At 40.4% G+C, this 26,893-nt stretch overlaps 1 protein-coding gene across 1 annotated transcript in view; it reads right to left on the bottom strand.

Annotated features, from left to right (window-relative positions):
• MPP4 (MAGUK p55 scaffold protein 4) overlaps positions 1 to 22,092 on the bottom strand; it is a 127,552-nt gene extending 105,460 nt beyond the window's left edge. The window contains exons 1-2 of the mRNA XM_053698698.1: positions 21,994 to 22,092; positions 12,723 to 12,844 (exon numbers count right to left, since the gene is read on the bottom strand). Coding sequence (XP_053554673.1) covers positions 12,723 to 12,844; positions 21,994 to 22,075 — 204 coding nt within the window. The 5' untranslated portion in view covers positions 22,076 to 22,092. The remainder of the gene's footprint in view (positions 1 to 12,722; positions 12,845 to 21,993) is intronic.
• Between the last annotated feature and the right edge of the window lie 4,801 nt (positions 22,093 to 26,893).

Genomic DNA, 26,893 nt, shown 5'->3' with positions numbered 1-26,893 from the left:
CGCATCTCTGAGATAGAAGACAGACAGGCGGCATCTAGTAACTCCCTGCAACAAATACTACGCCAGAATAAGTTACTGCAAGAGCGTGTGGAGGACCTGGAAAATCGCAGCCGCCGCAATAATCTGCGGGTGGTGGGTCTGCCTGAAAAAGTGAAGGGGAAGGATCTCCTGGCTTTTGCAGCTTTAATTCTGCCAAAGCTTCTGGGCATACCACACAATATATTGCCCTTGGATGTGGAGAGGGCTCACAGAGTAGGCCCTGAAAGAAATCTGGAAAACAACAACATGAAACCGAGACAAGTAATCTTCAGGTGTCTCAACTTCCAAGAGAAGCTGCGAATCTTAAGGGCTTATCGCCTCCAGAAAGAAGTTTTATATGAGGGCAATCGGCTCTTGTTATTTCAAGATTTTTCTTCAGAGGTATCCAGGCAACGGAAAGATTTCTCACCTATTTGCTCACGCTTATATGAGCAAGGCCGACAAGTAGCTCTGCTCTTTCCAGCCAAGCTTCGCTTGCAAACCCCTACAGGCCCTAAATACTTTCACTCCCCTCAGGTAGTGGAAAGCTATTTGGAAATGGAGAGGAAACAGAAGGACGCGGGCTGAGGGCCCTGGACTTTCTCATGACGCAGCACGTAATTATATCATAATTATCACTGTTACTGTTAATGTTTTTATTTGTTTTTGATAGACTTTCACAAAGAAAATGCACATATGACTCCTAGAGACTGGTGATTTGAAGGAGAGACCCGGTCCGGGTCTCACCTTGCATGCCCGAGGACAATGTGTAATCACGGGCTTGAACATGTTATATCAGTTATTGTTAACTAGTGTGATGCTCGTTGATTTAATTTTGTTTAATGTTTGTTTGATTGCCTTGCTTATATCTGCACCTAACAGTTCTGAACTAACACTTTTCTTATGTGCCCTTATGGCTGGATGGACTCTAACATTGAATTTTCCTCCCATACAGGTCCCCAGGCGTTATGCACCCTACCCATTCCTACTATTACTCTGTGTTTTTGAGACTTTAGGATGTCTGGACGGGTGTGGACTCTCTGTTTGGAGGTTCCACTCCAGGCCCGCGTCTGGCGGTTACCTGGCCTGCTTGCTGCTCCCTTCACGGGCGAGGCCCGCCTGTGGGGGGGGCGGTAGGGGGCTCGTGTGGGCCATAGGATTAGCAACACCATTACCTACTCGACCCAGTGTATATCAGTGTACTACGACTTGTCCTCTCCTATCCTGTGTACTCACCAAATTGCACTCATCACAATGTATTACCTTTTCCTTTCACGAGGGGTGGGGGGTAGACTTGTTACATGGGAGTTTCACATATGTGTATTTCTATCTGGCCTTCCTGCTGCCTCCTCCGCGGGCGGAGTCCGCCTGTGGGCTGGGTGGCGAGGGGAGCGGATCTGGTAATTGCTTCACTGTATTACATGTCGCCAGGTGTGTTGTGTATTGCTGTGGAACCCCTTCTTATTCAATAATTTGCACATATCCCCAGACATTACCATTACAATGTATTGCTAAATATCTTTGCTGGGAGCTCATAGTTGCTTTATTGCTACAGGGAGTTCAATTTCTGGGAAATATTTGGGTTGTGGTGGGGATAGGGAGAATATTGCTGTGGGAATATATTGGTTCATATGGTATTATGGCTTATCTGGGAGAAATTTGCAAGTTTTGTTTCAGGTATATGTGGATAAGACCCCTCGTAACATTGCTATATATGTTAGTTGGATGCCATGTCCAAGCTTGTAGAATATAATGTATACCTTATTCTGGCCAAACTAGGTAACACATACCTTAATTCCACATATACACAGTTCAACCTTCTTCCCCCCCTTTTTTTTTTTTTTTTTTCTCTCTCTCTCTTCTTCTTCTCTCCCTTCCTTTCTTTTCTCCTCCCCGCCCTCTCTGTACTCATTCCTCTTATCCCCTCTATATGGATATAAATGACACTTAAATTGACGTCTTGGAACGTGGGGGGTATTAACTCCCCAGTAAAGAGGAGAGCGATCCTCTCTCATTTAAAAAAACTAGACTCTGACATAGCGCTCCTTCAAGAGACCCACTTAACAGATACAGAACATGACAAATTAAAACAAACATGGGTGGGATCGATCTCTTATCTATCTTATACTAGCTCAAGTAGAGGTTTGGCTGTTCTATTTGGTAAGCGCCTTTCATTTGAACTGTTGCAGACGTATAAGGATAAGGAGGGTAGATTTCTGATACTGAGGGTTAAAATTCAGGACACCATCTACGTTCTTTGCAATATTTATGCCCCCAATTCTAAAACTTTTGCCTTTTGGAACACTTTGACTCAAGCATTGACTCCTTTTGGTGATGCTCCACTTATTCTGGGGGGAGATTTTAATCTGACTCCAAGTCCGCAGCTGGATAGAACTTGGTTGGGTCCGGTAGACGCTAATGCTCGGCTTTCAAAACATAGGGGAAAATTTGAAACAAAGGTTTTCTCCAAACTCCACTCAGATTTGGCGGTGTGCGACATCTGGCGAAGGAGACATCCTCTGGAAAGGAGCTATACATGCCTGTCCAAGGCGGCAAGCTCTCTATCTAGAATTGATATGTTTTGGATATCAGAAGGGCTAATTCCCAGGGTTAGTCAAGAGAAAATATACACTATCTTACTGTCAGATCACGCCCCAGTGGGACTGATACTGAAGCTCCACAGAAATAAGCCAAATAGGAATACGCTCAGGTTCCCATCATACTTGTTGACCTCGGAGGCCTTCAAAAAATACCTCACACACTGCTGGAATGATTTCTATACAGAGAACCACCAGCACCTGGATCGACCACAGCTGATCTGGGATACTGCCAAAGCAGTTCTAACAGGACATATTATCTCCTATGTAGCTAATTTAAAGCATAGGGCACAACAGAGACATAGTGAGCTACAGAAGACCCTGGAACAGTCTTACCAAACTTACCATGTCTCCAGATCCAGGGACACACAAGAGGCGTTCGTGTTGGCTAAGGAGGAGTTAGAGGCTTTCCTGAAACAGAAAGCGGCTTCTGACCTGTAGAAGTCGGCGAGCAAATTCCACAGATATGGGAACAGATCGGGTAAGCTGCTAGCCAACCTAGTAAATGCAAGAGAAACGAGTCGAGAGGTTGCGGCTATACAGCTGAACGGCGATACATATAGGACACCTCTAGAGATAGCGGAGGGTTTTGCTCTCTACTATAAACAGCTGTACACTAGTCAATCAGAGCCTCCAACGGAGGTATTGGAACGATTCTGGCACTCAGTATCACTTCCAAAGTTAACAGATGACCAATTGGAGTCTCTTAATGCCCCCTTCTCAGTGGAGGAGGTACAGGCCACGATCAAATCCTTGTCTGTGGGTAAAGTAGCGGGTCCGGACGGTCTCCCCATAGAACTTTATCGTCTGCTACTGCCGCAGGTGTCGCCCATACTTAATCAAGTGTACAATGGCCTCTTCAAGGAAGGTAACCACCCTTCCGATACCTTTCTTCATATCACTCTACTTCCGAAGCCGGGACGAGATCCGTTGGAGCCGGGATCATATCGTCCGATCTCGCTCTTAAATTCGGACTACAAGATCTTTACGAAGATTCTTGCAAATCGCCTAAAAGTTATCTTGCCTACTCTCCTTGACCCGGATCAAACTGGTTTTGTGTACCAGCGTACCCCGGTAACCAACTTAAGACGTGTGCTACATGTTATCAACTATTATTGGGAACGGGGGCAGAACCGTCCTGGAGGAGACAATTCGGAGGCATTTCTCCTCTCCCTAGATGCAGAGAAGGCCTTCGACCGTGTCGAATGGCCTTATCTATTTGATGTCCTGAATCACTTTAACTTCCGAGGCTCGTATATGGAGGTATTGAGGAAACTCTACTCAACCCCTACAGCTCATATCCTGGTTAATGGCTGCTTCTCCTCGAGCTTCTCTCTAGGGAGGGGCACTAGACAGGGGTGCCCCCTGTCTCCTCTGATCTTCGATCTGGCCCTGGAACCCCTGGCAGTGACCCTGCGGCAAAATTTTCCGGGAATAAATTTGGGGAAACGCGTACTTCATCTAGCACTGTACGCGGACGACATGTTGTTGTTTGTGGACTCCCCTAAGTCATCTATACCTAAGATCCTTGAGACACTGGAATTATTCGGCCGATTCTCGGGATATAAGGTGAACAACCCCGAGTCCGAGATCTTGTGGCTACACAAACACACATAGGACACTACCCGGTACCCCTTTGTTGAGGTAACTGACTCCCTTACATATTTAGGTATTAACCTACATAAGAATCCGCATAAAATATATGACCTCAACATTACCCGACAGTGCAACTCGATATGCTCTCGTTTGACAAGCTGGCATAACCTTCCGCTGAGTCTCACGGGACGGGTAAACTTATTTAAAATGTCACTATTACCTAGGCTCCTGTACCCACTGCTTGTTTTACCCTTCTTGATGACTAATGGAGATGTGAGGAGGCTCAATAGAGCTCTGAACTGCTTCATATGGAAAGGGAAAAAACCCAGAATTGCAGCCAATAAACTGCATGCCTCATTTCTTAACGGTGGCTTGGGTCTGCCACATATCCAATATTATAACTGGGCTGCTTTAATAAGACTAGTACTGGATTGGCAGCTGGACACGGCACACTTCTATGACAAACAACTGGAGGAGGCGGTAATTGAGCGCTGTGGTCTGGCATACCTCCCATATTGCCAACCAGGGGATATACCCCAACACATAAAGAACAATGTTTTGTATAGAGATCCGCTTGCGGCCTGGTCTAAGGCGCACAAGGCACTGGGCCAACTGTGCCCTTCACCTAAGTATATACCTATCAGGGGCAACATTAAATTCCCAGGAGGAGATGAACATGCTCCATTTGCAATATGGGACGAGAGGGGACTGCGGAGGCTCGGGGATGCTTTAGATCCGCTGTCGCACACCGTCAGAACATTTCAGGACCTGAAAGCGTCCTACAACCTCTCAAATCAACACTTTTATGCCTATCTGCAGCTCAGGCATTATATTAAAGCCATAATGGACGCCAACCCAGGATTCTGGAATCAGGCCCCATTTGCAATTCCCCAAACTGCCTTCAAACTGGGGAACTTTTCTATGTCAGGGATATATCAGGAAATTCTTCGGCCATATAGTGCTAAGGCTCAGGTAGGCTTATTGGAAAAACTGAAATTGGACACTACTGCAGAGATATCCGTTCAGGACGTCAAAGACAGTCTCCTGAAAACCAAATCAGCAACTTTGGCACTGCCATTGCGGGAGGCGCAAATTAGATTGATTAACAGGGCCTATATCACCCCTAGTAGAAGGGCGAAATGGAACCCCCATCTCCCAAACCAATGCATAAAATGTCAGTTCCCCAATCCCTCTTTAGTCCACTACTTTTTTGACTGCCCCTTACTTAAGAGATTCTGGGGATGCCTGCAATACTGGCTTAAGGTAACCATGAGTCTTGACATTTCATTCAATCCCACCAATATATATCTGTTTACATGGACTGGTATAGATAGTAAGAAACAGTCTCTACTGACTTTGTGTACACTACTTGCAAGACACTGTATTCTCACCCTATGGTGCTCTCGCTCCGCACCTTCATTGACACAGTTTAAGAGGGTTCTCTTTAGGCACATGTTTATTGAGAGACAAGACGCTTGCTGGGACACTAAACATAGACTACAACCTTTTCTGAGGAAATGGAGACATCTTATAGAAAAGCTACCACCAGGACAGCAAAAACAAATTCTTAAACCCTTTGCACAGCATGAGATAGTGTTGGAGGGCATTCTGCGGGGAGAATGGGCCGCTTTAACTATCGAGGAGTCCCCCCAGAACAGAACTGATGGGTCTGAGATGATTCTGATTGAATCTTTCTTTTAATTGCACCTGGGAGGTCCCCCTCCTCCTCTCCACACTACACCCACACCCTCCCCCCCCTCTCTCCTCTTTTCTTTCTTTCTTCCTTTTTTTTTTTTTTTTTTATTACTCTCTTTTCCTTCTCTCCTACTTATACGTCCTTATAACGCCATAGGGCTTGACATGTGAGGGTCAACATGATGGTATACTACTTAGGTAGCAAGGCACTTAGTTTTAATTGTTGTTAGATGTATTAGAAATGTTAAGTTGTTTTTTAAGTTTAAAAAAGAAAAAAGATATTGAGGGATACGTGCAATCATCCATTGGAAACTAATACCTGCTTTTCCTTGTAAACAACGAATGGTTCTACAGTACGGCTGTGTCATACTCTTCTATGTGGGTTTAACTAGTCGAAAAACTTACATACACTGTCCATATGTATACTGTTAACTTTCTGGCTAATAAGTATGTAATCCTCTTATATGAATGCTGAGACAATTGTATTTGTGGTACCTGTACTCATTTGTTGTATCCTCAATAATAAAAACGAATTTAAAAAAAAAAAAAGATTCCGAGGAGGAGAGATTGATTTAATGACAGGTTTGATACGGACCAAAGCCTGTACAAAACAGTGAATATCATGAAGCTTAGCAATCTTTCTGTGAAATAAAACAGAAAGAGCAGAGATTTGTCCCTTCAAGGAACTTGCAGACAAACCTTTATCCAAACCATCCTGAAGAAACTGTAAAATTCTAGGAACTCTAAAAGAATGCTAGGAGAATTAATGAGAAGAACACCATGAAATATAAGTCTTTCTAACTCGATAACAAATCTTCCTAGAAACAGATTTACGAGCCTGTAACATAGTATTAATCACAGAGTCAGAGAAACCTATATGACTAAGCACTAGGCATTCAATTTCCATACCTTCAAATTTAATGATTTGAGATCCTGATGGAAAAAACGGACCTTGAGACAGAAGGTCTAGCCTTAATGGAAGTGGCCAAGGTTGGCAGCTGGACATCGGAACAAGATCCGCATACCAAAACCTGTGAGGCCATGCTGGAGCTACCAGCAACACAAACGATTGTTCCATGATGATTTTGGAAATCACTTTTGGAAGAAGAACTAGAGGCGGGAAGATATAAGCAGGTTGGTAACACCAAGGAACTGCTAATGCATCCACTGCTTCCACCTGAGGATCCCTGGACAGGTACCTGGGACGTTTCTTGTTTAGATGGGAAGCCTTCAGATCTATTTCTGGAAGACCCCACACCTGAACAATCTGAGAAAACACATCTGGATGGAGCGACCACTCCCCTGGATGTAAAGTCTGACGGCTGAGATAATCCGCTTCCCAATTGTCTATACCTGGGATATGAACCACAGAAATTAGACAGGAGCTGGATTCCGCCCAAGCAAGTATCCAAGATACTTCTTTAATGGCTTGGGGACTGCGAGTCCCACCCTGATGATTAACATATGCCACAGATGTGATATTGTCTGTCTGAAAAACAAATGAACAGTTCTCTCTTCAACAGAGGCCACACCTGAAGAGCCCTGAAGATAGCACAGAGTTCTAAAATATTGATTGGTAACCTCGCCTCTTGAGGTTTCCAAACCCCTTGTGCTGTCAAAGATCCCCAGACTGCTCCCCAACCTGAAAGACTTGCATATGTGGTGATCACAGTCCAGGTTGGACAAACAAAAGAGGCCCCTTGAACTATAAGATGGTGATCTAACCACCAAGTCAGAGAGAGTTGAACATTGGGATTTAAGGATATTAATTGTGATATCTTTGTATAATCCCTGCACCATTGGTTCAGCATACAAAGCTGGAGAGGTCTCATATGAAAATGAGCAAAGGGGATCGCTTCCAATGCTGCAGTCATGAAACCTAAAACTTCCATGCACATAGCCACTGAAGGGAATGACTGACACTGAAGGTTCTGACAAGCTGAAACTAATTTTAATTGTCTCTTGTCTGTTAGAGACAGAGTCATGGACACTGAATCTAATTGGAAACCTAAAAATGTGACCCTTGTCTGAGGAATCAAATTACTTTTTTTGGTAAATTGATCCTGCAACCATGTCTTTGAAGAAACAACACTAGTTGATTTGTGTGAGATTCTGCAGAATGTAAAGACTGAGCTAGTACCAACATATTGTCCAAATAAGGAAATACCACAAAACCCCGTTCTCTGATTACAGAGAGTAGGGCACCAAGAACCTTCAAAAAGATTCTTGGAGCTGTCGCTAGGCCAAACTGAAGAGTGACAAATTGGTAATGTTTGTCTAGAAAAGAGATTCTCAGAAACTGATAATGGTCTGGATGAATCCGAATATGAAGATAAGCATCCTGTAAGTCTATTGTGGACATATAATGCCCTTGCTGAACAAAAGCCAGAATAGTCCTTATAGTCACCATTTTGAAAGTTGGCACTCTTATATAACGATTCAAAATTTTCAGATCCAGAACTGGCCTGAAAGAATTTTCTTTCTTTGGGACAATGAATAGATTTGAATAAAACCCTAGACCCTGTTCCTGAAACGGAACTGGTATGATTACCCCTGAAAGCTCTAGGTCTGAAACACACTTCAGAAAAGCTTGAGCCTTTACTGGATTTACTGGGATGCGTGAGAGAAAAAAACCTTCTCACAGGAGGTCTTACTCTGAATCCTATTCGGTACCCTTGAGAGACAATACTCTGAATCCAATGATTTTGGACAGAATCTGCCCAAATGTTTTGGAAGAATCTTAATCTGCCCCCTACAAGCTGAGCTGGAATGAGGGCCGCACCTTCATGCAGACTTGGGGGCTGGCTTTGGTTTCTTAAACAGTTTGGATTTACTCCAACTTGAAGAAGGTTTCTAATTGGAACCAGATTCTTTGGGGGAAGGATTAGGTTTCTGTTCCTTATTTGGTCAAAAGGAACGAAAGCGGTTAGAAGCTTTAAATTTACCCTTAGGTCTTTTATCTCCCTTCTCCCCCAGTGACAGTTGAAATAATCGAATCCAACTGAGAACCAAATAACTTATTACCTTGGAAAGAGATAGTAATCTAGACTTAGATACCATGACAGCATTCCAATATTTAAGCCACAAAGCTCTTCTAGCTAAAATAGCTAAAGACATATATTTAACATCAATTTTGATTAGCATGTTGAAGCAAGCAAACAATGCTAGACAAATCAGGATCCATTTCCTGTTGCGCTAAACTTTCCAACCAAAAAGTTGATGCAGCTGCAACATCAGCCATAGAAATGGCAGGCCTCAGGAGATGACCTGAATATAAATAAGCTTTCCTTAGATAAGATTCAAGTTTCCTATCTAAAGGGTCTTTAAAAGAAGTACTATCTTCCATAGGAATAGTAGTACATTTAGCAAGAGCAGAAATAGCCCCATCAACTTTGGGGATCTTTTCCCAAAACTCCAATCTAACTGTTGGCAAAGGATATGATTTTTTAAACCTTGAAGAAAGAATAAAAGAAGTACCAGGCCTATTAAATTCCTTAAAAATCATATCAGAAATAGCATCAGGAACTGGAAAAACCTCTGGAGTAACCACAGGAGGTTTATAAACAGAATTTAAATGTTTACTAGTTTCAATATCAAGAGGACTAGTTTCTTCAATATCCAATGTAATAAACACTTCTTTTAACAAGGAACGAATATACTCCATTTTAAATAAAGAAGTAGATTTGTCAGTGTCAATATCTGAGGAAGGATCTTCTGCATCAGATAGATCCTCGTTAGATGAGGATAATTCAGTATGTTGTCGGTCATTAGAAATGTTATCAACTTTATGAAAAGTTTTAAAAGACCTTTTACGTTTATTAGAAGGTGGGATGACGTTTATTAGAAGGTGGGATGGCAGACAAAGCCTTCTGAATCACATCAGCAATAAAATCTTTTATATTCACAGGTATATCTTGTACATTAGATGTTGAAGGAACAACAGGCATAGTACTATTACTGATGGACACATTCTCTGCATGTAAAAGCTTATCATGACAACTATTACATACCACAGCTGGAGATATAATCTCCATAAATTTACAACAAATGCACTTAGCTTTGGTAGGACTGTTATCAGGCAGCAGGGTTCTAGCAGTTATTTCTGAGACAGGATCAGATTAAGACATCTTGCAAATGTAAGAGAAAAACCAACATATAAAGCAAAATGATCAATTTCCTTATATGGCAGTTTCAGGAATGGGAAAAAATGCAAACAGCATAGCCCTCTAACATAGAAAAAGGCAAGAGGCACATAGTAATGGGGTTTTAAATAATGAAATTATTTGGCGGCAAGTATGACGCACAACGTAACTGAAAATGTTTTGGTGCTAACATCATTCAGAAATGAGACACTTGCATCATTGACGACGAAACCTTGAGCAAGGAACTCGGCATCAATTAAGACGACGGAAATGACAAATTTGCGTCATCTGACCTAACTTTGCGCCAAAAAAAAAATTCGTCTCAAGAATGACACAATAAACTTCGGCATTTTGCGCCCTCGCAAGCCTAATTTTGCCCTCAAAATTTTAAAGAGAAAACAGTCAGTAGAAAAAAGACTATACCCCAGGTAAGAATAAATATTTTCCTAAATATGCTTTTCCCAAATATGAAACTGACAGTCTGCAAAAAGGAAATATACATAAACCTGACTCATGGCAAATATAAGTACAATACATATATTTAGAACTTTATATTAATGCATAAAGTGCCAAATAATGGAAACATACTTACCAAAAGATACCCATCCACATATAGCAGATAGCCAAACCAGTACTGAAACGGTTATCAGTATAGGTAATGGAATATGAGAGTATATCGTCGATCTGAATAAGGGAGGTAGGAGATGAATCTCTACAACCGATAACAGAGAACCTATGAAATAGATCTCCCCTGAGGAAAACCATTGCATTCAATAGGTGATACTCCCTTCACAAACCGCTGACATTCACTGTACTCTGAGAGGAATCAGGCTTCAAAATGCGCATATCAACGTAGAATCTAAGCACAAACTTACTTCACCACCTCCATAGGAGGCAAAGTTTGTAAAACTGAATTGTGGGTGTGGTGAGGGATGTATTTATAGGCATTTTGAGGTTTGGGAAACTTTACCCCTCCTGGTAGGATTGTATATCCCATACGTCACTAGCTCATGGACTCTTGCCAATTACATAAAAATAAATATAGGTATAGATATGTATTGTACCAAAATAACATCATATATATAAAAATATGTATTTATGAATAAATAGAATATATTCTTCATATTCATATTTTCATGTTGGGTTAGCATACTTTTTCCTCCCACTTTTTTGCTCCATTGACTTTTATGGGGGAATACATTAACGTGCGCACAATATGCTAACTTCAGCTTTTTGCGCGTATAGGATTAGAGCTCACACGAAAACAGTTTTAGCTAGCGTTGTTAGCGAGTGAGCAGGAGCGTTAAATACCACTCCACTTGTAATCTGGCCCTTTATGTCCCTTTAAAGTAAAACATAAATCAAGCACTTATGCTCCAGAGACTTAAAACTGTTTCTCGCTTATGAACATATTTGGAAAAAAACAATGGTATTGGTATGTTGTAATGTTGTATGTAAAATAAGTAATTTAAAATGGTGTTTCCTTAATGTATTTCCAGTGACTTTTTGACCAACTGTATGGGACACTGTTCTTTAAGGTTTATTTTTAAATATGAAACAGTTGTTTTAGCTCATTAAAATCACAACCAATTGTTTTCTATAACATACAGAGCCCCAGAGGTGTCACACAAGATTTTTTTATAAATCATGAGCACATTTTGCTAAATCGTGAGCACATTTTGCTATATCGTTTAGCAAAATGTGCCCACGATTTAGCAAAATGTGCGCACGATTTAGCAAAATGTGCTCACGAGATTTAGCAAAATGTGCTCACGATTTATAAAAAAAATCTTGTGTGACACCTCTGGGGCTCCGTAATAACATACCTATTCAAATGGAATGAGTTTGCTAGAAGAGCAGCTCTCCCAATCTTATCTCTCTCCATACACACAATATTATCATTCTGTATAAAAAGGTCAAAACTTTGAGAGAGCACTGAAACTGAAAATGTTAGTATCTAGCTCGCCAAACTTAATAGAAAGTTGATTACTTCTGCAGTATCAAATTTACATAGCTTATCTATAGCAAATACTGCAGTATTCCTATTTTTCAGTAAAGATGTTCAAAATATGCAAACACAGCAATTTCAAATGGTAAAATAAGTGTAAATTAGCAGTTTGTAAGCAATTTAATATGCATACCCCAGTGGCTAAATGGATAATGTCCCTTTCATGAAACACAACATTGTTTATGTTATTTAAGCAGTATAAAACTAAAGCACAAATATATTAATGTAAAAAAAAAAGCTTTAACTAGAACATAAATTTAAGCTATATGAAACCCAAATATACCATTTTAAAATAGTTTCTAATTTACTTCTATTATCAAATTTGCTTCATTTCCATGATATTCTGCGTTGAAGAGATACTGAAGTAGGCATCTGGAGCACTACATAGCAGGAAACAGTGTTGACATCTACTGTTCTTGCAAATGGGTAACATTCTTGCAAAACTGCAGCCATTTAGTTTCCCAGAAATTGGCCAGCTCCTAAGCTTATGTCATTGCTTTTCAGCATAAGATACCAAGAGAACGGAATAAACATGATAATTAAAGTAAATTAGAAAGTAGTTTAGAATTGCATGCTCTATCTGAATCATGAAAGGAAATTGTTTGGGTTTCATATCTCTTTAACAAGTCTGATCTCTTAATAATACGTTTATGATAGTTAATTAACCTTGAGAAGGGACTGTAGCCAGGGGGCCTGGAGCAAGCTGTAAAGTACACCAATTCCATTCACATCTCTGTGGTAAAACAGCCCAAGCTCATCCAAAACCAGGGTCAAAACCTGTGAAAGTCCTTGGAAAGAAAGCAGAGATAAACAGGAAGTTATGGAAACAGAAAGTAGATATGGTCACAATGTGAAAGATTACTCACAAAGAAAGTAGGCCGAATCTCACATAGTCCTTTGGAAGATTAGGCTAGATTAGAATTACTAGAGAGAGCTCTCAACATATAGAAGTCTCTCTGTTTCTTATGTTGATTCATAAACACATCCATAATAGAACTTTTACCTCATTAAATATTGTAATCCATTTTTCAGATCCTTAAAAATATCCTTAGGAAGATAGCAGAAAAAAAAGCAAAAAAACATAATTTATGTAAGAACTTACCTGATAAATTAATTTCTTTCATATTGGCAAGAGTCCATGAGCTAGTGACGTATGGGATATACATTCCTACCAGGAGGGGCAAAGTTTCCCAAACCTCGAAATGCCTATAAATACACCCCCCACCACACCCACAATTCGGTTTAACGAATAGCCAAGAAGTGGGGTAAGAAGAAAGGAGCGAAAGCATCAACAAGGAATTGGAATAATTGTGCTTCATACAAAAAATCATAACCACCACAAAAAGGGTGGGCCTCATGGACTCTTGCCAATATGAAATAAATTAATTTATCAGGTAAGTTCTTCCATAAATTATGTTTTCTTTCATGTAATTGGCAAGAGTCCATGAGCTAGTGACGTATGGGATAGCAAATACCCAAGATGTGGAACTCCATGCAAGAGTCACTAGAGAGGGAGGGATAAAAATAAAGACAGCCAATTCCGCTGAAAAAAGAATCCACAACCCAAATCAAAAAGTTTTAATCTTATAATGAAAAAAATGAAATTATAAGCAGAAGAATCAAACTGAAAGAGCTGCCTGAAGAACTTTTCTACCAAAAACTGCTTCTGAAGAAGAGAAAACATCACAATGGTAGAATTTAGTAAAAGTATGCAAAGAAGACCAAGTTGCTGCTTTGCAAATCTGATGAACAGAAGCTTCATTCTTAAAAGCCCAGGAAGTAGAAACTGACCTAGTAGAATGAGCCGTAATCCTCTGAGGCGGAGATTTACCCGACTCCAAATAAGCATGATGAATCAAAAGCTTTAACCAAGAAGCCAAAGAAATGGCAGAAGCTTTCTGACCTTTCCTAGAACCAGAAAAGATAACAAATAGACTAGAAGTCTTTCTGAAATCTTTAGTAGCTTCAACATAATATTTCAAAGCTCTTACCACATCCAAAGAATGCAAAGATCTTTCCAAAGAATTCTTAGGATTAGGACACAACGAAGGGACAACAATTTCTCTACTAATGTTGTTGGAATTCACAACCTTAGGTAAAAATGTAAATGAAGTCCGCAAAACTGCCTTATCCTGATGAAAAATCAGAAAAAGGAGATTCACAAGAAAGAGCAGATAATTCAGAAACTCTTATAGCAGAAGAGATAACCACCTCCATACGAGGCAAAGTTTGTAAAACTGAATTGTGGGTGTGGTGGGGGGTGTATTTATAGGCATTTTGAGGTTTGGGAAACTTTGCCCCTCCTGGTAGGAATGTATATCCCATACGTCACTAGCTCATGGACTCTTGCCAATTAAATGAAAGAAACAAGATTTTGCTGAGTTAATTGTGGTCTTGAAGGCTGGGACACTAGTTAGGGGATAATTCTTTTTTGATAATATTTTCTGCCTAAAAATAGGACCCTCTCCTGGTTTTGGGTCTGCCCCCCGTATAAAAGGTTTAAGTCCTATTTTGTGAGTGCTACTAAGATGAGTCAAGATATATATATATATATATATATATATATATATATATATATATATATATATATATATATATATATATATATATATATATGATAATGCTTGGAAAATTTATGTAAGGAAAGGACAGTTCCAGGGGAGTGAAGACTACATAATGGATGTGCATAAGAGCAGGATAGTGCATAGGGGTTTTAAAGATTGGAAAGAAGTCTGTATTTGTGTGAAGTTAGGACATTGCCTGTGGGTGTGTGCATAATTATGGGTGATTGTCCAATGTGTGCATAAGAGTGGTAGAGTATATGGAGGGAGGGTATAAGAGTAATAAAACACCTTGGGGAGGTACAGTTTGGAGAGTGGACGTGTGTAAAAGGAAGGGAAAGCACCTGGTAGGTTTGAGTAATAGTAGGAGAGAGCCTGTGGTGTACAAGAAAGAAGGCCCCCTTATGTGTTTGGGTAAGGTTAGGCATTTATATATATATATATATATATATATATATATATATATATATATATATATATATATATATATATATATATATATATATATAAATATAAGGGTACACAGAGGTGCATGAGTGGGAAAGTGCCTTGTATTTGTTTGCCAGATTGGTTTAGTGCATAGTGGGTTTGTGTAAAAGTAGAAGAGCACCTGGGGTGTGTGATGAGAGTAGGAAGTGACGTCACCAGATTGATGGCGGGGCTTAGGTCCGTTTGTCTGTGTTGCAGTAAGTTAGTGAGATCAATGCTACCAGATGTATATTTCCATGCTCTACAATAAAATAGAGTTGTACCATCTTTGCTGTGTCCTGCATCTCATGACATGGTGTCAGAAGTTCTTGCCTGCGCTTCTGTTTCCTGATCGATGACAATGTCAAAGTTTACCCCACCTGAGCCTTTTGATTTCTCTCAGCCTGCAGCTTGGCCGCGTCAGCGGTTTCAGTGCTTCAGGATTGCTTCCAAGCTGGACAAGGAGAGTGGTGAAGTACAAGTTAATTCTCTTTTATACTCTATGGTCTATGGGGAAAGATGTGGAGCCAGTGTTCAATACTTTTACTTTCCAAGAAGGGGAAGAATTTGACTTTGAAATAGTTATGAATAAACTCAGTGCCCACTTTGTGCCCAAAATAAATGTGATTCATGAGAGAGCTTGTTTTCACAACTCTGCTCAGCATGTGGGAGAATCTGTGGAGTCATTTGTGCGCAGCCTGTATGAAACTAGCTGAATTCTGTGAGTTTGTTGTTGCTAAAGAAGAGCAAATCAGAGACAGAATAGTTATTGGAATTGCAGATGCTCAAGTCTTACTGAAGCTACAGTTAGAGTCTGATTTAACATTAGATGGGGCTATTAGGATGGCCCGCCAGAGTGAACTGGTGAAAAAGCAAAGTGCTTATCTGAGGTCAGAGTATTGTGGATGAAGTGCAGCAGTTCAGGAGAGCTGCTAGTGAAAGGCACAGTGTGAGCGGTAGACCTAAGATAACAGATAGGCCTAGAAGTGGATGGGCGCAGCATGCCCGATGCACACGGTGCAACCGTCCCCATGATCAGAGTGTCATATGCCCTGCTAAAGACAAAAGATGTAGAAAATGTAACAGGATGGGCCATTTTGAAGTGGTGTATAAGACTGAATATATTAAGGAGATGCAGGTGGATAGCGACCAGGAGGGTCAAGAAGTGTCCTTTGCGGGGTCTGTTGTTGAACGGCCGGGTTCAGAAGATGATTGGACGGTTACTCTTACTGTAATGGGAGTCAAAGTTGCCTTTAAGATTGACACAGGAGCAGACATCACTGTAATGTCTCTTGCAGCATTCATAAAACTGCCTCGACAGCCACAGCTGGCGAAAGTTACAACAAAAGTCCATAGTCCTGGTGGCCGCATTGATTGTGCGGGGAAATTTCTTGCCAGCTGCGAGTACAAGCAAAGGAAATTCACCATGTGGGCGCATGTGATTAGAGGTCAGTGTGTTAACAACTTATTGAGCAAAAAAGCAGCCTGTGGTTTGGGCCTAGTAGCTAGAGTGAATGAGATCTCAGAAGAAATGTTTGGTGAATTGGGCCTACTGAATTGCAACCCAGTCCGTATATCACTTAAAGGTGACGCAGTCCCATACAGCATTACCACTCCCCGTAGAATTCCGCTCCCACTCATGCCTCAAGTAGAGAAGGAGCTTCTACGTATGAAGAATATGGGGATTATTGAAGAGGTTGTTGAAGCAACTGACTGGTGTGCCCCCATTGTGCCTGTTGCGAAGAAAAACGGGAAGGTACGTATCTGCGTAGACTTGAAAAGGCTGAATGAGGCGATGAAGAGAGAGAGATATGTGCTGCCGACACTTGAAGACATAGCTCCGAAATTGGCGGGGGGGGGGGCAAAGTTCTTCTCTACATTGGATGCTTCTAGCGACTTCTGGCAAATACCTCTAGATCCAAAGTGCCGCAAACTGACTACCTTCATTACACCAGTAGGTCGGTTTTGTTTTTGTAGACTCCCCTTCGGGATATCCTCTGCTCCTGAAATCTTCCAAAGAGAAATGAGTTCTCTCCTAAGAGACCACGTGGGCACGGCAGTCGTCATGGACGACATCTTAGTGTACGGGTCTACATTGGAGGAACATGATCAGCGATTGAGCTGTGTGCTGCAGACTATCACAGAGTCCGGGCTGAAGCTAAATAAAGAGAAATGCCATTTTAGGAAAGCTGAGTTATGTTACTTTGGGCATATCATCAATAGGGATGGTATCAAGCCAGACCCCGAGAAAATTTGTGCTATTGAACAGATGAAAAATCCTTCTGATGTACATGAGCTGAGACAAATATTGGGCCTTGTAAATTATATGGGCAGGTTTCTTCCAGATTTATCCACAATACTACACCCTATCACAGAGTTGCTAAAGAAAGATGTTGCCTGGGTCTGGGGACCTTCACAGGAAGAATCTTTTATGCAGGTCAAGTCCCTGCCCCAGTGTTGGGGTTCTACGACCCTTCCAAAAAGACTGTGGTTAGTGCTGATGCGAGCAGTTATGGGTTAGGGGCTGCTCTCCTGCAGCTGAATGAAAACAAACTACAGCCCATCGCCTACTGTTCCCGTACACTGACGGCTGCTGAGTCAAAATACGCCCAAATTGAGAAAGCGTGCCTGGCTGCAGTTTGGGCCTGTGAGCGCTTTCAGCATTACCTAGTGGGTTTAGAGAAATTTAGTCTGGAGACTGATCATAAACCGCTAGTCCCTCTAATAAACTCCTATGATATTGACAAAACACCCCTAAGATGCCTAGAGACTTCTAATGAGGCTGCTCAGATTCAACGTTCAGGCAGTGCATGTGCCGGGGAAACAACTGGTTGTGGCAGATACACTATCCAGGCTCCTGCTGGCTGCTGCTGAAGAGTCTTCAACGGAATCGGATGTGAAAGTGTATGTAGATTCAGTTCTTCAAGAAGTTATAAAGTACATAAAAGAAGGTTGGCCCGAGAGTCGGGCAGCCTGGATGTCTTTAAATTCTTACCAGTCAGAAAGGTCGCAGCTCACGGAGCTGGATGGGTTGGTGCTGTTCCAGGACCGCATTGTTATTCCTGTCAGTATGCGGCAGGAGATGTTAAACAGGATTCCCGATGGTCACTTAGGCATTACAAAGTGCAGAGAAAGGGCAGCTACGGCTGTATGGTGGCCTGGGATCAGTTCCGACATTGCAAGCTATGTGTCTAAATGTTCCTTTTGCCGAGAACGCCGGCCTAGCCCTTGATTTCTACTCCACTGCCTTCAGGCCTGTGGCAGAAAATAGCTGCTGATTTGTGCAAAATGCACAGGAAAAAGTTCCTAGTTGTGATCGACTACTATTCCAGGTATTTGGAAATTGCACCTTTGAATGAAATCACAAGTCAAGCCGTTATCGCTCATTTCAAGAGCTTGTTCGCCCGGTGGGGCATACCAATGGAGTTGGTGAGTGATAACGGGATGCATTTCGCTTCCACAGAGTCCAGTTCTTTCAGCAGGGAATATGAGTTTATACATTCCACGTCAAGTCCACATTACCTGCAGGCCAATGGAATGGCTGAAAGGGCAGTTCAAACAACAAAATTCATTTTGAAGCAATCTGAGCCGTACCTGGCCCTCTTGTCCTATAGGGCGACTCCCATTCAAGCCACGGGGTTTAGCCCAGCACAGCTGATGCTAGAACGCCAGATTCACACCACCTTACCCTCTGTAGGCATCTTTCAGCCAACTAGCTCTATTCCTCGGGACAAAGTCCTTAGGAGGGCTATCGATTCTTCTACGACAGGAGACATTCTGTGAGGCCTTTGCAGGATCTGAATGCGGGGTAAAGTGTCAGAATTAAACTGGATGATGAGAAGAAATGGAAGATGCCTGCTACGGTAATTGGACGCTCTCCAGAACCAAGGTCTTATGTAGTCCTTACTGATGGAGGAACAGTCACACGTCGAAATTGAAAACATCTTCAGCCTGTACCTGAGAGTTTGGAACTGGATGCCTCAGTACTACCGTCGATGGGATTCCCTGTTTTAAGAGGGGTGCCTTCCCCTCAGCAAGATCACAGTGGGGATATGTTGTTGCCTCCAGCAGACTCTCAATCACCTTCTTCTGTATCAGAGGACAGTTCATGTAGAGTTACATCAAGCGGAAGAGTGGTGAAACTTCCGGCCCGATATTGGGATTAACTTTAGTTAGAACAGTGACTGGAAGTATGGGCAGAATAATCCCATGGTTACTGTGGACTAGGGTAGTCTACCCCGATGTTCAAGTCAGGATGTAATTCATGTTATTTATATTTTCTGTAACTTGTTATGTGTTATATACTATACAAAACAGTATGGGCAGAATAATCCCATGGTTACTGTGGACTAGGGTAGTCTACCCCGATGTTCAAGTCAGGATGTAATTCATGTTGTTTATATTTTCTGTAACTTGTTATGTGTTATATACTATACAAAACTGTTGTTGTATACCTTGTTATTTGTTATATTCAAATGAAAAAAAAAATGTATGCGTTGTCCTTTGTAAAGGGGGAAGATGTGATGAGAGTAGGAAGTGACGTCACCAGATTGGGGGCGAGGCTTAGGTCCGTTTGTCTGTGTCGCAGTAAGTTAGTGAGATCAATGCTACCAGATGTATATTTCCATGCTGTACAATAAAATAGCGTTGTACCATCTTTGCTGTGTCCTACATGTGTCCTGCATCTCATGACAGGGTGTTTATTAGGGTAGAGTGTTTGTATTCCACAGGTGTGTACTTAAGGGCAGGAGAACATCTGGGTAGCACCTGATTGGTGTATATATAGAAGCAGTAGAATACCTAGGAATGCACACGGGTGGGAACAGTGCTTGTGTGTGAGTGTGTAAAGCTGGAGGAGCACCTGGTGGCTGATTTGGAGAACATCTGGTAGGTGAGTACATGAGTTTTTTTGTATTGGTGGAAAAGTGTCTGAAATATTGCTCATAAGGGTGAAAGCATACCTATGGTGTAGAAGAGTGGAAGGGTTATTGCAGTGTACAATAAGGGTGGGAGACTGTGTTCATATCCTTGAAACTTGGGAGAAGTGATCAGCTTATATGGGTGCAGAGGAGAGAAGGGAAGCCGTTTTTTTAACTCCCTGTTATTCAGTTCTCTGCAATATCTGAGGAGAATTTTCTCTCTGTGTGTTTCAGGAATTTACTTATGTTTTCATAATCATATTATTTTAATTATCAAACAGCACCATGCTTTTATAGCATAAAAAGTGTGGTGCTGTTTGATAATTAAAATAATATGATGGTGAAAACAAAAGTAAATTCCTGGAACACAAAGAGAGAAATTTCTCCTTAGATATTGTAGAGAACTGAATAACAGTGAGTTACAAAAACGGCTTCTAGACTCTCCCCCTCCCTCCTCTCCCCTCCCCCTCCCTCCTCCCCTCTGCCTCTGAACATCGGGCAATTAAAACTGAACTTAGTTATAGCAGTGAACAGTGAAACACACAGACTGTGGATCTGTTCAGTACATAGAATGTTTAAAATATGTTTGATAAAAGAAGATGCAATTACTGTATTACAAATATAAAATAGATCTTTGTCCTCATACACTGTAATGCATGCTTTGCATTACAGTCAGTGAATTAGCATTGACAATTTGCCTGCCTTCTATAACATCAGTGAGAGAAGCTGCCAGGCGCATCACATGACTTGGGGGCACACATGTTACAAGATGGCACCCTACATAGGAAAGCACAAGCTGTCTATATGCATAGAAAATATGAAGAGTTTTCATGAAGAGTTTGTAGTAAGATGAACATACAGCATTGAGAAAAGTGTATTAGTTTATTTTGATTCCTCAGAAAAAGCTTTGAACATTTTCAGCAGGTGTTAAGTGTCCCTTTAAATACATTTATGTTAAATTATGCAATTAATTTGTGCTATGGAATGCTGAAGATTATATAATATTAGAAAATATTACACTGCCCCCAGCTGGCAAAATTTTCTCTGGAGAACACTGTAGGTTATGGGCCCGATTACAAGTGGAGCACTATTTAACGCTCTCAATCAGCTAACTATGCTACAAGTAAGTTTTTGCGCGTGTTGGGTAGCGATCTATTAAAAGTTGAAAGTAAACTGTTCCCGCAGTGTATCCAAGGCAATTCCAGTCCCTAGATGAGGTCTGCTCTGCTGCTATACTTTATCAGGTTAGTGGTATCCATCCATAGGCTAAACATCTTGCTGCTACTTGCAATGCTTGGGGGTTACTACTTTTTATCCCCTTGTGCGGCAGCTCCCTTTAAAGTTTCAGGCTGCTACCTCAGACTCACCTGTTTTCACAATAATTAACATCTGTGTGAGGAAGAACTTTGTTCTCTTTAGTACAGTAAGTGTTGCCTTGGTTAACAAGCACAGCTTATCCATTCCATGTTTTACACTAGGATATACGTTAAATATTTAGGCTAAAATCCTTGTCCTGAATTTATAGGTCTAAATACATTCTACCTCTGTCTCAAGGGTTTGCTTTCTACACATTAGCAACATTTATGCTGTGGTGCCTATGGCTTCACAATTTAACTGATGAGGACAACCTGAGCCTAACTGTTAAGCTTCCAAAGGCAATATATTGGGATTAATTTATAGATTATTTCTAAAGTAAACTCATAAACAGTAATCACTTCAACATGGACCAATCTATGGGGAGATAGCTTTTGTTACAATTAACTGGTTCTCATACTCATTGTTATATCTTGTGTTAATCCTCAATGAAAAAAGGTATAATATGGCTAAAATGCATATGTGCATCACACTCACACTCTCAGAACCTGTGTCTCCATACATAAAAGCAAAATGGTATAGTTAAGGCACATATAAGCATATATGATTCATATTTTACATTGTCTAAAAAAGTTGTCAGCTCTATATGTCCTTTTATAAATGAATGGCTCGTACCATTCTCCTGTAGACTCCCTGGAGTCATTTCCATGCACTCCCTCATCCTCAGAGATTCTCCAGCCTTTTGGGGATTAACCATTCGAAGTATCTTCTCAAACCAAGGGTAATAAGCTGCAAGCAGATCAGAGGATACAAATTAACAAACATTAAAAGAAAATTACTAAATACCCACCATTTATACATCAACACTTAATATCTAGTAGGTCATATGACCCCTCATTTAAAAGAAGAGTTTCCTCTTTCAATTTAGTGGTCTTCTGGTTGTGTTGATTCATTTTTGGCTGTGAGAGAAGCACATGTTTGTGCCTTGCCTATTTGATTACTCTAAATGTGATGTTAAATGGGTTAGGATACTGACTTTTCACATCAATGTTAAAATATCAAGAATATGCAAAGGAGCTGAGTTGAAGGTCTTTTTATTACACACTCCAAGGATTAGACTCCTGCCATATGCACAAGAAAGGGAGAGAGAGAGAGTGAGAGAGAAATGAACATACCACAGGGGCAGGGTGCAATGGTACCAGGACCCAAATACTGGGGTGGGGTTTCCATAGCAGCCAGTCTATACATAGGCATGTGCATAATGTGTATAATTCTAATGCAAGGGAGCCTTTTTTTAGTGCAGATTGCAGGTCCATCAATCTGTCTATCCTTAAAATCATTACATAGTGCAGCATGTATATTATTACTTTTGCTTACTACTGAATTATCTATGAGTGGCCCAAAAAATGTTTTTCATCAGGGCCCTTTGTTAAATAGGTTCGCTACTGACGTGCCCCTTACAGGATGTATCATTATATTTCACAGAAGTCATATACTGGCACACAGAAATCTTGAATAATTTCTCACTCCATGTCATGTGTTTAAACATCAGAGGCTCAATCCAATATGCAGCTTCGCCCGCAAAAGCCGGTGACGCCGTTTTTTGCGCTGTTTTGGTATCACATATACGGCGTAACATGCAAGTTATGCGCTTATATTTCACCTTCGCCCACAATTTTTACTCCCTTAAGATAACATGGGACCACGTCGTATATCGGTATCCAATATCCAGCTCAAGGATTTACGCAGCGAAAATGGAGAGATCTAACTCAATTTTTACCTCACCATAAAAGGCAGCCGTAGGAAGCCTTGCGCTAAGTATGGGAGCACCGTAACTCCCGAAAATGCCTGCAAAAATAAATTAACACCTAACGCATGCGCAATGTCTATCTACCTGTCAACCGCAATCCCCCACCGCAATAACTAATAAAGTGTATTAACCCCTTATATCCGCCATCAAACCCAAATTAACACCTAAATCCGCCAACCCCAACATCGCAAACTACCTATTAAAACTATTAACCCTTAATCCGCCATTAACCACAATGCAATAAACCAAATAAAGTATTAACCCCTAAACCGCCAAAGCCCACAACGCAATAAAACTATTAAAGTATTAACCCCTAAACCGCCATAGCCCACAACGCAATAAACCTAACCCCTAACCCCCCCAAACCTAACACCCCCTAAATGAACTAAAATTAAATAATTTACAAAATAGTAAAGTTACTCTTAAATTAGAAAAAACTAACACTACTTTAAAAATAAAAATAAAATAAGTATAAATTAAAGGGGCAGTCTAATCAAAATTCTGGAGTAGACTGTCCCTTTAAGCTAGAATTACAGAAAATAAAAAAAATCTAAGATTACAGAAAATAATAAAGAAAATTACAAAATTTTTACCTAATCCCTGTGAAAATAAAACACCCCCCCAAAATAAAAACACCCCCTAATCTAATAAACTACCAGTATCCCTTAAAAGGACTTTTGCAGGGCATTGCCCCAAGATAATCAGCTCTTTTTGCAAAAATTACACAAAGCACCCCCCTAACAGTAAAACCCCCCACCCACCAAACCCCCCCAAAAAAAACTAACACTAAAACCCCTAAACTACCCATTGCCCTGAATAGGGCATTTGTTAGGCATTGCCCTTAAAAGGGAATTCAGCTCTATTGCTGCCCACCCTATCTAAATAAAATAAACCCTCCTTTAAAACCCTAAGTCTAACCCCCAAGTGGTCCTCACCTGTCCTGAAGACCGGGCGGCGGAGAAGGTCCTGTTCCAGGCGGTGAAGTCTTCTTCCAAGCGGCGACCTCTTCTTTCTTCTTCCAGGAACCAGCTGGCGCGGAGGGCGGAGTTGATGACCGTGGAGCTGAAGACCGGGCGACTCTGGAACTGTAGACCGGCGACCGCGGAACCATGGAGCATGGAGGATCCTCTTCATACGTTTTCCGCCGTACACTGAATATGAATTCAAGGTACGCGATTAAAAATGGCGTCCCTTGAATTCCTATTGGCTGATTTGAGTCTTCATATTCAAATCAGCCAATCGGATGAGAGCTACTGAAATCCTATTGGCTGTTCAAATCAGCCAATAGGATAAGAGCTACTGAAATTCTATTGGCTATTCAAATCAGCCAATAGAATTTCAGTAGCTCTAATTTACAAAATATTTATTTTCATAGGGGTTAGGTATAATTTTTTAACATTTTTGTAATTTTCTATTATTTTTGTAATCTTAGATTTTTTTATTTTCTGTAATTCTAGCTTAAAGGGACAGTCTACTCCAGAATTTTGATTAGACTGCCCCTTTAATTTATACTTTATTTTTAAAGTAGTGTTAGTTTTTTGTAATTTAAGAGTAACTTTAGTATTTTGTAAATTAGGTAATTTTGGTTAATTTAGGGGGTGTTAGGAGGAGGGGTTAGGTTTATTGCGTTGTGGGCTATGGTGGCTTAGAGGTTAATACTTGGATAGGTTTATTGCGTTGTGGGCTATGGTGGTTTAGGGGTTAATACTTGGATAGGTGTATTGCGTTGTGTGCTATGGCGGTTTAGGGGTTAATACTTTAATAGGTTTATTGCGTTGTGGGTTAATGGCAGATTAAGGGTTAATAGTTTTAATAGGTAGTTTGCGATGTTGGGGTTGGCGGATTTAGGCATTAATAATTTAGTTATTACTTGCGGTGTGGGTTTGATGGCGGATATAAGGGTTATTAGTTTAAATAGGCTTATTGCGTTTGGGAGGTTGTTAGACTTTTACGGGAGATTTGTTATTTTCTTTACTTTTCTTAGGCGCCGGCAGTTTCTAAAATGCCGTAAGTTACTGGTGACGACAGAAATGTGTATTTGCGCACATTTCTGAATGTCGCCAGTTTATCCGACTTACGCCACTTAGGAAATGCTGGCGCCGTATATGTAATACCCCGATGTGCGAGGTGAAATTACGGCGGCGCTGGTTTCTGCGCTTACACTGAAACCTGCGCCGTATATTGGATCGGGCCTCTGATCGTACATTTTAAAAAAAAATAACCAAAATGGAAATAAGTGTAATTTTTATTGTGCAATCAAATTATTTTTTCTTGTAACAATTAGTAACTGAAAAATTAGAGAATAGCTTTTCTTCTGTTTGTTTGCAACATCCTTTACTTTATGCTGAAACTGTAGTAGCAATAAAATATTCTAACCAATAATGGGCTAGATTATGAGTGGCGCTCTAACTTTTGTGCGCAAGTGAAAAGGGGTATATTGCGTTGATAGTAGCGAGCGTATTACATTAAAAAACATTGTACAGTGCAGTTACACTCATAACAACAATGTCTAATAACAATTATTTTAAAAAGTTGCATAAAACATTTATAATGGTTCAAAGATATGAGATCTCAGGTGTTTTAAGAAAAAAAGGGGCTACAAATATTCATATATAATAAAGTGTTTAACTGTATGTACTGTAAATATTTTACTTTCCAATGTTCTTCAGATAGGGGAATATGTTCTAAGTAGTTTTAAATAGATATTTCTAATCTAATTATCTATATATGTATGTGTATGTATATATATATATATATATATATATATATATATATATATATATTAATTTTTTTTACCAAAAAAACACATTTTATATATATATATATATATATATATATATATATATATATATACACATACACACACTCACTGGTCACTTTATTAGGTACACCTGTTCAATTGCTTTATTAGGTACACCTGTCCAAAAGAGCACCTTTGGGATGTGGTGGAACGGGAGATTCGCATCATGGATGTGCAGCCAAGATATCTGCAGCAACTGCGCGATGCTATCATGTCAATATGGACCAAAATGTCTGAGGATTGTTTCCAACACCTTGTTGAATCTATGCCACGAAGAATTAAGGCAGTTCTGAAGGCAAAAGGGGGTCCAACCCGGTACACCCGGTACTAGCAAGGTGTACCTTATAAAGTGGCCGGTGAGTGTATATATATATATATATATATATATATATATATATATATATATATATATATATATATATATATATATATATATATCTATATATATATATATCTATAACATATCCTGCTATGTGAAGAACATTGGAATGTCAAATATTCATATCTCATGTTGGCTTAGCGCACTTGAGTAAGGTTTGCACCCCAGTAAGGGTGTTAGTTTCCCCTCTCAAAACTTTTCGCACACATTTGCGATATTTGAAGTTTGGCTTTTTGTGCACATTGGTTTAGTTCTAGTGAGAAATTGTTTCACTTTCAACTTGTAATACTCACGCTACCCAACTCGTGCAAACATCTTACTTTTAGCAAAGTTAACGCACAAGTGCTAATTTGCTCTCTCATAATCTAGCCCAATATTAGATTTTTTTTTTTAATATACAATATTGATTTTTAGTGAGGGGTGACAACTCATTTTGAAACTTTATACATGATCTAAACTCTCTAAGGGCCTGCTGATTTAAAGCTCTCCTCTCAGGCGAGAGGATCTAAGAAGTCTCGTCAGTATGACAAAGTACCTCAAAGAATATTAGAAACACAAATTTTACCTTGAGTGATTTTTATCTCAC

Source organism: Bombina bombina, chromosome 1 (genome assembly GCF_027579735.1).
Source record: "Bombina bombina isolate aBomBom1 chromosome 1, aBomBom1.pri, whole genome shotgun sequence".
NCBI lineage: Eukaryota > Metazoa > Chordata > Amphibia > Anura > Bombinatoridae > Bombina > Bombina bombina.
The sequence above is the reverse complement of the archived record's forward strand: the minus strand, read 5'-3'. Positions and strand labels throughout refer to the sequence as shown.